This window comes from Fundulus heteroclitus, chromosome 16 (genome assembly GCF_011125445.2).
Source record: "Fundulus heteroclitus isolate FHET01 chromosome 16, MU-UCD_Fhet_4.1, whole genome shotgun sequence".
Taxonomy (NCBI): Eukaryota; Metazoa; Chordata; class Actinopteri; order Cyprinodontiformes; family Fundulidae; genus Fundulus; species Fundulus heteroclitus.
In genome coordinates, this window is record NC_046376.1 from 12,044,913 (window position 1) to 12,058,700 (window position 13,788).

Genomic DNA, 13,788 nt, shown 5'->3' on the forward strand with positions numbered 1-13,788 from the left:
GGGCGTCATTAAATGCCGGGTCTGGCAGGACTGAAGGAAAAACCTGCTGAAGATAGATCTCACTTGCAGCCTCAGAAGTGAAAGCTCCAACAGCATGCAGGGACAAGATGTACGCAATGTTTGACACGAGTAGTGTAGAGTAACACTCATGCACACATGCTGGAGACAACCCAAGCGAGCTCCAAAGGCTGATTAAAAAAAAAGGCTGTAACCCTATCCTCTCCTGGACAAGGCATCTTGGACCGTGTGCCGTCCAGTGGAGCCGCATCACACGCAAACTTCCCTGTTATGAAAATATTTCCGACATCTTGCACATTGGACCTGAGCTACTATGCGGCCAAAATGCATTCTGGGTATAGGTGCCAAATCAATTGTTGTTTGCATTAGTGTATTTTCATTGCAATCCGATTCTCTCCACACTTTGCCGTTGTTGCATTGATGAGGTATTACGTTTGCAAAGGGCATTCAGGACAAACATCAATACGAGGACAAAAATCCCATTAATCGGTCTGAAAAAGAGGCTTTGTGCCAGTCTAACAGGTGGTGATTCTGCAGGGAGCGCTGTAGCCCATCAGTCATCGCCTGACTGGACTCCTCACTCATCCCTACTCCATTCTGTTGAAAAACAGACCATCCCATAATAAACGGTTTGTATTCGCATAAGAAGCCTCACCTCAGTCAGTCAGGCTCACCTGGGATGGCTGCACGGCCCAGCAGACTCAGTACCAACTGGGATGCCTCAATTTGTCTGCAAGTGGGTGCACATGCACCATCTACTGGACCACAAATGCAATCACAAGTTCCAAAGAGAAGGTATTTTGTTCTTTCTTATCTTCTTAGGGCCCCTAAACCAACAGGAGTCATCCAAGAGCACAAGAATTGTCACACAGATCAGGTTTATAAGTTTTATTTCCGTGCCATACATGCAAATATTTTAAGTTCTACATATAAATCAGTGTATTCAGGCTTTAAAGAAAGTTTTTAAAATATCTGACGATAATTTGTTGTTGAGTAAATAATGAATAAGAAGAATCCAAGCCATTTCCCTTATCTTCCTTCAAGGTATCATTTCAATTAAATACAATTCAATTTGATTTTATTTATATAGCGGCAATTCATGAAACATGTCATCTCAAGGCACTTTCCAAAGTCAAATTCAATCATTTTATACAGATTGGGTGAGATTATACAGATTGGTCAAAAATGTCCTATATAAGGGAACCCAGTTGATTGCATCAAAGTCCCGACAAGCAGCAATCACTCCTGGAGAAGCGTAGAGCCACAGGGAGAGTCGTCTGCATTGTCCATGGCTTTGCAGCAATCCCTCATACTGAGCAAGCATGAAGCGACAGTGGAAATAAAAACTCCCCATTAACGGGAAGGAAAAACCTCCAGCAGAACCGGGCTCATTATGAACGGTCATCTGCCTCGACCGACAGGGGGTTACAGAAGACAGAGCAGAGACACAACAAGACAGACAAAAAAGCACACATTGATCCAGTAATCTGTTCTACATTAGATGGTAGTAGCGGGTGAGCCGTCTTCTCTGGATGATGTCACAGTTAACAGAATGTCAGACCAGGTGTACCTACAAGAAAAAAAGAGAGAGAACAAAATGTTTAAATTGAAATAACAACAGACAATGTAAAACTGGAGAACAGTAGAAATCAGTAGAGTGAGAAAATTAGACCCTGATGTCCACCAGCAGCCTAAGCCTATAGCAGCATAACTAGAGATAGCTGAGGGTAACATAAGCCACTCTAACTATAAGTTTTGTCAAAAAGGAAAGTTTTACGATTAGTCGTAAAAGTAGACAGGGTGTCTGCCTCACGGACCAAAATTGGGAGTTGGTTCCACAGGAGAGGAGCCTGATAGCTAAAGGACCTGCCTCCCATTCTACTTTTAGAGACTCTATGAACCACCAGCAGACCTGCAGTCTGAGAGCGAAGTGCTCTGTTAGGAACATACGGGGTAATCAGAGTTCTGATATATGATGGGGCTTGATTAATAAGGGCTTTATACATGAGAAGGAGAATTTTAAATTCTGTTCTTGATTTAACAGAAAGTCTGTTGTTGATTTTCATCAGAAATCTTGCTGCAGCATTTTGGATCAGATGAAGACTTTAAACTGCATTTTGTGGACTTCCTGATAGTAAAGAATTACAATAGTCCAGCCTTGAAGTAACAAATGCATGGACTAGTTTTTCAGCATCGCCCCTGGACAGAATATCAGAGAGCAGAGGTAAAAGTAATATACAGGTTTAGCTCACCAAGGAGCAGTACTCATCTGGAAATATCATGCAACAATCCATTGGCAATGCCTGCCTATAATTTGTCAGGAGTCAGGACTGAAAGTGGAGCTGTACTTGATTAAAAGGTCTGTGGGAAACGGTAAACCCTGAAAAGGGGCAAAAGGGGCAAGAAGCAAGACAGAAAATCATTCATAGTGAAGACAATTCAGAAGCTACAACAAAAAATATTGCTGAGAGAAGCAGTCCTTACAACCACACCACCATGTTGCCTTTGCTAAAGGATAGTAATGGTGATTTATAATTCAATCACAAAGCTAAGGAGGAAAGATGTGGAAAAACAGAGTCTGGAGTTACTTGTTGCAAACTTCACTCAGAAACCCACCGACCAGGGTTTTTATCATTTAGGTGATCTTACTCCTCCAGGCTTTCTGAAGGCCTCTCTTCTGCTTCTTCCTTCGTGTTCAATCAACCTGACTCTGTTTGGTTATATTTATGTTTTTATTAACCCTCCTAACTTTGTCTGTTTACTAAAATTACCTAGGTACTTTTTTAATAGCAATCCTTCAAAAAAACTACATTTGGACTAATGCCTTTCAGTTAAACAAATGAAGGCTCAATTTGACAAACATAAGACCGCTTTATTAAAGTGCTGACTGTACAACAATGAGAATATTCAGTGAACCTGCAGGACATACCGTCATAATTTTTCTGTATGTGGACAGTAACAAAATACACAGAACACAGATTTGGGTCTGTTACAGTTACAGTATAGAAATGTGAATTCTTAGTAGTACTTACTGCTATTTTTAATTAAATGACTTGTTGATTCTTGTATAGTTAAACCCCAAATTACTCATAAAATGGCAGATTTACATTTAAATGAATTTCATTGAACCAAGAAGTTTGTTTGTGACATGAATTGAAAAAGGCCTCTATCAAAATTAAGACAATGTAAAAGGAGGAACATTTTTGGAGAAAAAAAAAAACAATTCACATTATTCTTTTTTATTTCAGCAAAACTGACACATCCAAAATTACACTGGGATATTAATATAACTGTCATTAAATTAATTAAACTCTTCCTGAAAAGCTTTATTGACATTTAAACTGGTATTTTTTATGATTCATCTTTTCTGATGAGCTTCAAGTCTTTGAGGTTGGAAGGTATCCTTCATCTGGCTGGGTCAATCCAAAACTTTAATATAATTTCATATCAGAAGGAACTTGTTGCTGAAATTAAAAACATTACTTAAAATGGAAATCTGCCAGGGGTTTGGAATAACTTTGGGATTAACTGTACTTATCCAGTTTTCTCACAGTACGTTGTCTAATTAAAATAAATAAAAAGACATTTCTAAAGTGTGGAGGAAACATTGATTTAAGTGTCGCTTGCTAACACCGATGTTGTCAAATTGTTGCATAAATACCATCGGTATTTTAGCAACAATTTTAGCATCAACTTTGCATGTCTTAGAAGGTTAAACACGTTGATCTTTGCTTCAAAGGGATTATACTCAGTGGAGAAATCTTCAAGAACCACCCAAGACATGCTTTGCATTTACCTCTGAAGCTGGAGCTTGGATCTGGAGAATAACGTAAAATTCAACCAAACCATGTTCTAGATGCAAGCCGAAAATTATGGAGAACTTACCTGTTGTTCATGTTGATGACCAGACACATCCGTTCTGCAATACAAATGAATGGCAATCCATTTCTCTATATGTTGAAAATCTAAAAAGGGACATGTATTTGTGTATAGACAAGATTTAATGAGATAGAAACTACAGAGACTGCAAATAAACCATATTTTTTAGTATGGCATTTACCATATTTTAAACATGTGGGAGCTGTATTGGATTTTGGGATTAGGTTAGTAAAAAAAAAAAAAAAAAAGCCTGTTTCTATTTTGAATTCCGGCTTTATTTTACACCGCTGAACTTAAAGTGCTAATAGATTAAAACAAAATCTTTATTTCTCTTTATATATTGGTATAGGATAAAAAAAAAACTCCTGTTATACCACTGTTTTTGAATCCCTTCAGAGCTTGGAGTTACTTGGGAAACTGAGAGGCTCCTTATTCTAAAAAGTTTGAGAACCGCTGTCGCAGACACCACTAGATGGCGGCCTGTTCCTACATTTTTCTCTTAAAAAGCTCAACTCAGAGGCTTAAAGTGGGAAAAGTGGAGTTCTCCTCTGGAATGACAGCAGTTTTTACTGTTGGCATCATTCAGAGACATCAAACAACAGGAACAATCTCGCCTTCAAATAAAACTGAACATTTTCATACATTTTTAACGTAAGGGTAAAGACAACATGAAGCTTTATGGGGATGATCAAAAAGGGGTTTTTTTTCTCGTTGAGATTTTGAAAAGCAAAAAAAAAAAAAACAAAGGATAAGATACGTGCTTGTCTGATGGATTGAGACGTATAAAGTGAAGGATGTAGCAGGTGGAAGACATGGAGGAAGGAAGAGACAGAGGAGGACATGGCAGTAGGGCAGTGATTTAATTAGCACCCTCTACCCCCTCCAGCCCTTCACTCATAGCATCAATAATGCATGGCCCCTTGTTTCTACTGCCATAATTAATCCTCTTTTACTATAATTAAAAGCCAAAAATCCCACAAGATGGTTCAGCTTGGCCAGGCAAGGGGTAGGATTGGCACAGGAACTGATGAAACGCTCACCCTGTGGACAGACGCGCTGACAGGGTATAGGATGAGTTGACAGACTGATCAGCAGTCCAAACTAAACCCTACCACTGACACGGAGGATGAGGGCGTGCAGGGAAGCTGGTAATCATAGGGAAAAAATGGACAAAGAAGACGTTTGAGAGAGAAAACTGTTCCTTGAGCTTGCGCGTTGGATTCGGGAGTGAGCGACGCATCCACAGGAGGATAAACCCACGCCGAGGCGCGCACACACATCTTACTTACAGAAGCGTCCCGCTCCCAGATGGGATCCTCCTCTGCTGCAGCCAAGTCCTGACAAGAGGAAGGGGTGGAGATTTCTGATGCTGCAATTAGGACCACACTGTCTGAGCAGGCGAGCTAAAATGCAGATTTTAGTCCGGAGATCTCCACGGGCACCTCTCTGGGGCAGGGACCTGGCACACCTACAGGCACACATTCAGACACCCGTTGCTCACGCCAATGAATAATAATAATAAAAAAAAAAACACTATTCAGGTTGTTGGAATAATTCATTTAAATTCCAATAAGGGATGCCACAATGACCACTTCCGTCGAACAAATGTGCAAAATCTACACCACGGGGATAGATTCGCGTCGGTGGAGGCAGCTTTTTTGCGCAGCTGATGCTTCCACCTTTTGTGAAAATGAGTGCAGGGAGCTATACAGGCCTGGCCGCACGCCAGGAAACGGCACAGTTGGAGGAGCAGAGGTCGTTTCTAAGCCTTAATGTCTTCTCCCGAGTCCCCGCCTCTCTCGCCTCATCCTGCCGCAACAGAAAGCACTCACCTGACTCAGTCACCTGTCAAGCATTTCTAACACAACGCCTGGCTTTCGGGAGCTCCGGTGCTTGCAGCTCCTCCTCACAGCACCTCGCTGCTGTAAGAGCGCTCCCTTCGGTCTCCCTCCTGCCCCGCCGATCCCCGGCCCCATCTCCACTTGATTTATCGCCCTAAAATACCACTGCACTAATTAGTCAAGTAATTAATTAATAGGCATTTGCATTTGTGCATATGCAATTAGGAGGCTGAAGAGAAGAGAGTGCAGCTGGGGTCCGGGAGTCTGGTTGGTGGGTGGGGGGAGGACGGTCTGTGTGTGTGTGTGTGTGTGTGTGTGTCGTGTGGGAGCGTGTTTTTCCGCGCATGTAGGAGTTTGCGCTCCTCAGAGAGAAAAGACGACCGCGAGGAGCAGGTCGTCGTCGCACTGGCTGGCGCGCGTCTGTGAGAGATGAGGGAGACGGGAGGAGGAAGTGATGGAGGTGCAGGAGGTGTGAGCTGACGGCTTTTGGAATGTGAACGGATGTCGTTTGACCACCGAGAATATGACATCTTAAAGAGAAAAAGAGCCTTGTTGGCTCTTGCGCTTTGATTGCGCGCACCGAAAAGCGCGGCAGGTGGTCCTCGCTTAGACTAATCCGTCTCTAAACCAGATGCAGGGTGACTCTAAAACGCCACAAACCCAAAACAAGCTCTCCTCGGGCATTTTAATATCAGATCAAAGTCTCCCTGATCGGCGTTGCTTTGAGCCCACCGCTGGCTAAACTGGAGCTGTTGACATTTAGCGTTTATTTTGGCAAGGTGATCCGAAGGTTGTTCGGAACTTGTTGAGAATAAACCTCCCCCCTCCCCCCCTCCCTCTCCCCCCACTCTTCTCACTTGACCGCTGCAATCCCATCCCCATCTCCCACCACGACGCAGCCCAGGAAGGATAGGGCATCAATTTGGCTGCTGGTGACGCCTGATGCCCCCTCCGCACACTTGCATGCTGACACAAACACGCGGCTGAGGTCTGCCAGGTTCTCATCCCAGCAGGGAGGAGACACATTAGCGAGTGACCCCGCGGGTGACCCATGCAACCTCCGAAACGGCCTCCGAGTTGTGTCCGCACAGGAGACGCGCGGCGGCTTCAAGCCCAAGGACACGATGAGCTTCCATCAGCTATTTCTCATCCTCCAGGTCCCCATTCCCCCCCAGCCCAGTGGGTCTCTTCCTGCCAACTTGGTCTTTGTGGTCATCAAGCTCATTTCTACCGCATTAACTTCGATAATGCCTCCTAAATAGAGAGATCTCTGAGCTGGGAAGGACACAACGCATGAAAAAAAAAAGAACCAGACACACTGAAGGGAACAAGGAATCATTGCATCTCTTCCGTTCGTGTGCCAACATGCCTCCTCCTTATTCCCAGACACCTCTGCCAGCTCCAGCCCGCACCAATTCCCTGTCATCCACCACTGAATCCCTCTTCCTCCTCTTTTTTTTTTTTTTTCATACATCCCCAGTGGACGCGCACACCTGGGTCCCGCGCTCTCCGCTGCAGGCCGCCCTCGCTCGGTCGGCACCGCAGGAGACACGCGCTCTCAGACAGCCAGCTACCCGCAGACGTTCCCGTTACACGTTTTGATGCGATTTCATCCGGGACTCCGGCAAATGGGTCGGCCTTAGACGGAGCCGGGCCCGGAAGAGTCAGAACAAATCACAATTGGTTTTGGTTGCCGTTCCTCTGAATTTCATGAAGGTATAATTTGATCCAATTAGGTAAATAAATAAACAATATGCCTTCTGTTCCGCGGCCTTAATGCACTTCTAATGCATCCCCAACCCCCCCACCCCCCACCGCTGCTCCCACTCAGGCATGAAGGAACCCAATTTGCGTTGGAGGGTGAATCACAACTAAATCCAGTTTACTCGGTGTTCATTCGGTGACGATGGGCTTATCGCAGCATTGTTTTCATCCTTCCAAACTGAAAACCTGCACATGAGCATAATTAATTGCTTGTTTGGTGCTTTTCGTTGCCGCACTTGTTTTTAATTAGGATGAGGCCGTGGCTTATTTACTGTACTGTCACTTAAGCATATTTCCAACATGAAACTGAGCCTGATCTCGCCAGATTATACGTTGACCTCGCCTCACTCGCGTGTCTGTATTTATAGCTTTTAGTAGCATCTTCCTTGCGGCGATTGCAGCGTCCCACTCACTTATTGGCCATCGACAGTGAGTTTGGCGCCGTGGATAAGAAATTTGGATTTAAAAAGAAGAAAAAAAAAGTGGCCTACATGTCTGGAGGCAGCAGCTCAGGTCAGAAATGATGAGTTTTGTTGTTCCTCCATTTTATTTTCTCCCTCTCTCTTCTGTTTTCTCCTCTCTTTTTTTCCCTCCCTGGCTGTGTGAGCGCTGCCGCGGTAACAGATGGCGAAGCCCTCCTCCTCCTCCTCCTCCTCCACCACCTCCATCTACATCTCCTCCTCCTCCTCCACTCTCTCTCTCTCCTTTCCTTCTTTCTCTCTGTGTGTCTCTCTTCCCCCGGGAGGGCAAATCTTTCCGAATGCGGGCGCATGTCAATCACCGGGCTCTCATGTGATGGCTCTTGCCGGTGACGTGCCAGCCATATGGGCGCTGGCATCAGAGCCTTAGCTGGTATGTAACCCCATCCCCGGTAGCTCACGGTTGCCATACGTGCACCGACACACACACTATCCATCTCTCTCCCTCCCTCTCTCCCTCTCTCTCTCACACACATACACACACACACACGCACACGCGTATACATCCATGCATACATGCCCTCACGCATGCACACGCAGACACGCCAGGACGCCGGGACAGGAGGACGCACCGAGCGACCCGCCAGCGACAGCGAACGACAGCCGCGCGCCTCCTGCACCTGCACGCCGACGGAGTGCGGCGCTTCGCCCGCTCCTGCGTCCCCGAAGATGGTTTGAAACCAGAGCGCGTTGTCTTTCCTTTCCTCTCCTCTCCCTTTCTGCCTCCCATCCGCCGCGAAGAGCGAAAGCAGAGGTGAGTCACACCATCAAGTGTTAAGAAATGAAGTAGATCAAATTAAGGGGTGGGGAAACAATGCCGAATCCAGAAGGGTTGAGATGCATTTACCAGGCAAACGTGTTTAATGGGGATGTGGCGCTAATAGCGGGCTGTGGTGGTTTTACGCACGCATGTCGCTTGTAATTTGCAGGCTCTTTTGGCATTGATCCACACGGAGATCTAATCGTCTAATTGTTCTAGTGGATTCGCATCCGTCCAGAGTAATGCGAGCCCCGTACGAACAAATATCCCGCTGGCGGCACAAGCCTGATCGGGCACGTAGTTCGGCAATAGTGTGGCACTGTCTGGTTTGTCCTTCAACTTCTGACACCAGAAGCTACCTGGATGATAAAAGCTATTAGATGGTCAACCCGTGCCAATTCCACTCCCACCCCCCTCTTGGATCGTTTTTGTTTTTTTGGGTTTTTTTCTGGGAATAAGTCCTGAGGATTGGAGTAGCCCCTGATAGCCGTAGATCATCCTGGACACGGATTTGCAGTCGATATGCCTGCGCTCCAGGATGCCTGCGCTCGGACGGTATCGATGTGATAAACAAAAGACTACGAGAGAGACAATGAGATAGTTTTTTTTTTTTTTTTTTTTTTTTTTTTAATCAGCTCTATGGTTTGAAACAAGGCGCTCCAGGAAAGCTTACTGGGAGAAGTACAGATGATTTATCTCTTTTTTTCTTCTTCTTGTTCTCCTGTTTTATGATTAACACGTTCGGAGTCGGAGCAAATGAAAGGGTGGGACAACAACACTGACCGCACAGGCTGTTTCTCCACTTTTTTTTTTCTTCTTCTTCTTCTATCTCCAGTCATTATTTAAAAACACCCAGAGGTTCTGTGCATTTTTATTTTTTAACGAGAGGTAAAAGGATACAAGCGATTTCCATTTGTAAAATCTGAAATCATGCACTCGTGCATACTGAATTAGGTGTGAAATCCATTTCGTGCAAGATGCATGTTCTGTTAATTAAATGTTGTTGCGTTTTTTTCCCCCCTCTCCCCTTCTAATTGTGGAAACCTCCCGAGCCTGAGATTTAAAAACTAGATTTTGCCCCTGGCACAGCCTCCGAGATAATTAAGCAAGCGCCCTAGCCCACCTTGCTGCTGCAATATAAATGTAACGTAAATGCAACACACACACACACACGTACGTATATATATATATATATATATATATATATATATATATATATATATATATATATATATATATATATATATATATATATATATATCGAGAATGTATTTGAAAGATGAATTTATTAAATAATTGCCAAATATTGCAACTGTAAGCTCCTTCTTGAGGCAAATAAACAAACAATATATATCCCCCGCTCTGAAGAGAGGTGCGCGGTGTGGATGAATAGTGCTGGAATGCAGCCAGAAGTATATAGGGACGTCAGGAGGAGTGAAAGCGGGGGGCCCCGTGGGACCTGTAATGTGGCCCCTGCCGCTGGGACCCGCTGCGAGAGGACGCGGCAGGGCAAACCAGTGACAGCAGGGAATTAAATGGGGAGCCGTCCAGCTGTAACCCAGTGGAGAGCTTCGGTGCTCCATTTCTCAAAATGATTCCCTCTTAAATGTTCCCTTCGGTCTGTTGTGACAAATATGACCATTTATCTTACACTTTTGATTTAAACTGAAAAAAAAAATGCTATGATAATGCAAGCTTTTTAGGGGGGAGGGAGGGAGGAGGTGCAGCGCAACAATTGTTCTGAAAAGAAACCATTATGGCTGATTTTCTCCCACCGTTCTGTCCCTCTGAGTGCATTTTTTTTTTACATCTCCCTGCAGATTCATGATGTTGACGCGGCTTTTCAGTGATCCTTCGTTGCTTCCCGACGTGCAAAAGTACTCCGCCTGGGCGGAAGACAGTGATGGAGAGGACCAAAAAATCAAAGACGAGGAGCAGGACGCGCAGGACGACATGGAGTCCTCTGACATGAGGGGAAGCAGTCGGACGCACTCTGAGCACGCCGGAGACGACGACGACGACGACGACGACATGGAAGAAGACGAGGACGGTGAGGATACGGAGGGGGACAGGCCCAAAAAAAGGGGACCCAAAAAGCGCAAAATGACCCAGGCCCGGATCGAGCGCTCCAAGCTGCGGAGGATAAAGGCTAACGCAAGAGAGCGGACCCGGATGCATGACCTGAATTCTGCCCTTGACAATCTGCGTAAAGTTGTGCCCTGCTACTCCAAAACACAGAAACTGTCCAAAATCGAGACGCTGCGTTTGGCAAAGAACTACATCTGGGCCTTGTCGGAGATACTGCGCTCTGGCAAAAGGCCTGACCTTGTTTCCTACGTCCAGACCCTGTGCAAGGGGCTCTCCCAGCCCACTACCAACCTGGTGGCGGGATGCCTGCAGCTGAACTCCCGCAACTTCCTCACTGAGCAGCAGTGTCAGGACGGCGGCAGGTATGGCTCCGGCTCCTTCTCCATGCACTCCTACCCGTACCAGTGCGCGCGTCTGTCCAGCCCCCACTGCCAGCCGGGCTCGAACTCCCATCCGCTGAGGACACACGGTTATTGCTCGGCGTACGACTCCCTGTACGGCGGGAGCGGATCGCCGGAGTATAACAGCCCCGAGTACGAGGGCCCTCTCAGCCCACCCTTGTGCATCAACGGCAACTTTTCCCTGAAGCACCAAGGCTCTGGTTCCCCGGAGAACGAGAAGGGGTACCACTACTCTATGCATTACTCTGGCCTGCCTGGCTCCAGACCCGCGGGGGCCCACAACCTGGTGTTTGGCTCCTCGGGGGCCCGGAGCGGCATTCACTCTGAAAACGTCCTGCCTTACCATGACATGCACTTACACCACGAGCGGGCCCCCGTGTATGATGAACTGAACGCGTTTTTCCACAATTAAAAAGTGAAGCCCATCGTGCGACCTGTCGTTGTCTACAAGCCACCCACAACACTCCACGGGACCAAGCCCACCAGGATACAGGCAGCATCCTGGAAATAATAATAATAATATTAAAACGTCTCACTCATCGTTTAAATTGCTGTTTTTTTCTTTCATTTCCTTGTCAATATTCATTTTTTTTTTTTTTTTTTTTGGCTATGGCCAGGGATGTAGTGGAAGGTGACCTTTGCTACAATCGGATTTTAGCGCAATAAAAGCTTTTCCATCCTTTGAAACTGACATGTATCTCAAGGGGATTTAATGAACAAACCGCAAGAAGAGAAAAAAAATATTTGAAAAAACAATTATCATGTGTGATTTGTGTTTGTATTGGTGACTGTTTGCATTTTGATGGAAGGGCGTCCTATTTCACCTCCAAACATTTTTTTTTTTTTTTTTTTTTTTCATGTACCACTACATCGCTGGCTATATAGCAACACTCCCCCCAACAATGGTGGTTATGTTTAAAAAAAAAAAAAAAAGCAACAATAAACATCACCTGCAAGGGGCTAAGCACTTTTAAAAAATGAAATAAAAAATCTTAACATGGGTGCAAAAACAAATCATGAGTTGTTAAAAAAATAGAAGATGTGTTAGTTGGGTTGTTTTAAAAATTATTTGTATATTTCTTTCCGCCAGGAAATCAGTCGTTTGGCATCTATGCAAAAAAAGAAAAGGAAAAAAAAGCTACGAGAGCACGAAGCGAGGCAGTAAAAAGGCCCAGAAAGACACTGATCCAATGACAGCACGGTTGCTGCGCGCACACACGCACGCACGCACGCACACACACACACACACACACACATACACAAACTTGAATCACACTTAAGAAACCTGAGAAAACTCGCGACTTAATTCAAGCAACACTATGATATACACTGGAACTAACAGTGAAGATATTTATAACTTTATTTATGTATTTATTTATGTTGGGGTTTTTTTTTTCAGTCTAACAGGTCTGTTACACTGTATTTTTAATTTATTGCATATGCTCCTTTAATATCTATTATTATTATTATTATTATTATTATTATTATTATTATTATTATTATTATTATTATTATTATTATTATTATTATTAATATTATTATTATTGCACATGTTTATTATTTATTTTGTAATTACTGTTAATAGTTATTGGAAATTAAAGGAACCCTGTGTTGCTGGCCCTTTTTTTTCTTTTTTCTTTTTTTTTTTTTTCTTGATTGAAATTAAAATGTTTCAACTTTGTATTCAACCAACTGTGTGGTAAAATAAAATAACAATAAACGAGACCGTGCTACTGAATTATTTTACATGCATATATATATATATATATATATATATATATATATATATATATATATATATATATATATATATATATATATATATATATATATATATATATAGACCTGCTAAACATGCAGCAAATATTACTTATTCTTCTTTATTAAATAAGTGTGCATGCAAAGAATGTTGGTAGAGGGAAGCTGACATAGCTCGGTGGGCCACGACCTACAGGAGCCTGGGGGCCTTTAAGGTTAATAAATAAGAAAGGAGGGATCATATCTCATTCCTTCCCGATCAGGTAAAATGATGCCTAGTTTTTATGTGCTTTTTTGGCACAAATTACTCAATACAATCTTGCAGCAGTCTTGAAAAACGAATGTTCATTTGAGTTGATCTCAGAACTTCAGCAGAATGTTGAAGCTGATCCCGGTTTACCTTCCAAGCAACAAATATACAGCGTGTTTTCCTCCTCCATTGAGCTTTTTTTTTAAACATGTTAGTTAGCCCATGAACTGGAATATATTTTTAGAAGATAATTAACTCTTAAAATTCCTAAGTTTACCTTTTGAAAGAAGACACGTATTTGGAGCAGAAATGAAATCAATTATCTTAATGCATCGTCTTCAAAGAACTTGAATTTAGCGAGACTAAAAACTAATTTTATTAAAATCAGAAAATCTTTAATTTAGCTGGATGTGGGTTTCATTTAGTTGGTAAAATATTCAATAGATTTTGTAAATTTCGCTGTGGTATCTTAATCAGATAAAAGATATACATTTGACGTTTTTCTTCAATAATTCGTTATCAGACAAACAACAGTTCGAATTTATATATA

The 13,788-nt window shown here is 43.6% G+C and overlaps 1 protein-coding gene across 1 annotated transcript; it reads left to right on the top strand.

Moving 5' to 3' along the window:
• Nucleotides 1-8,258: 8,258 nt before the first annotated feature.
• On the top strand, nucleotides 8,259-12,163 carry LOC105932715 (neurogenic differentiation factor 2). Its single transcript, XM_036148109.1, has 2 exons — nucleotides 8,259-8,735; nucleotides 10,562-12,163. Exon 2 carries the CDS (start codon nucleotides 10,566-10,568, stop codon nucleotides 11,640-11,642), a length of 1,077 nt encoding a protein of 358 aa, XP_036004002.1. The 5' UTR covers nucleotides 8,259-8,735; nucleotides 10,562-10,565; the 3' UTR covers nucleotides 11,643-12,163.
• Nucleotides 12,164-13,788: the final 1,625 nt, after the last annotated feature.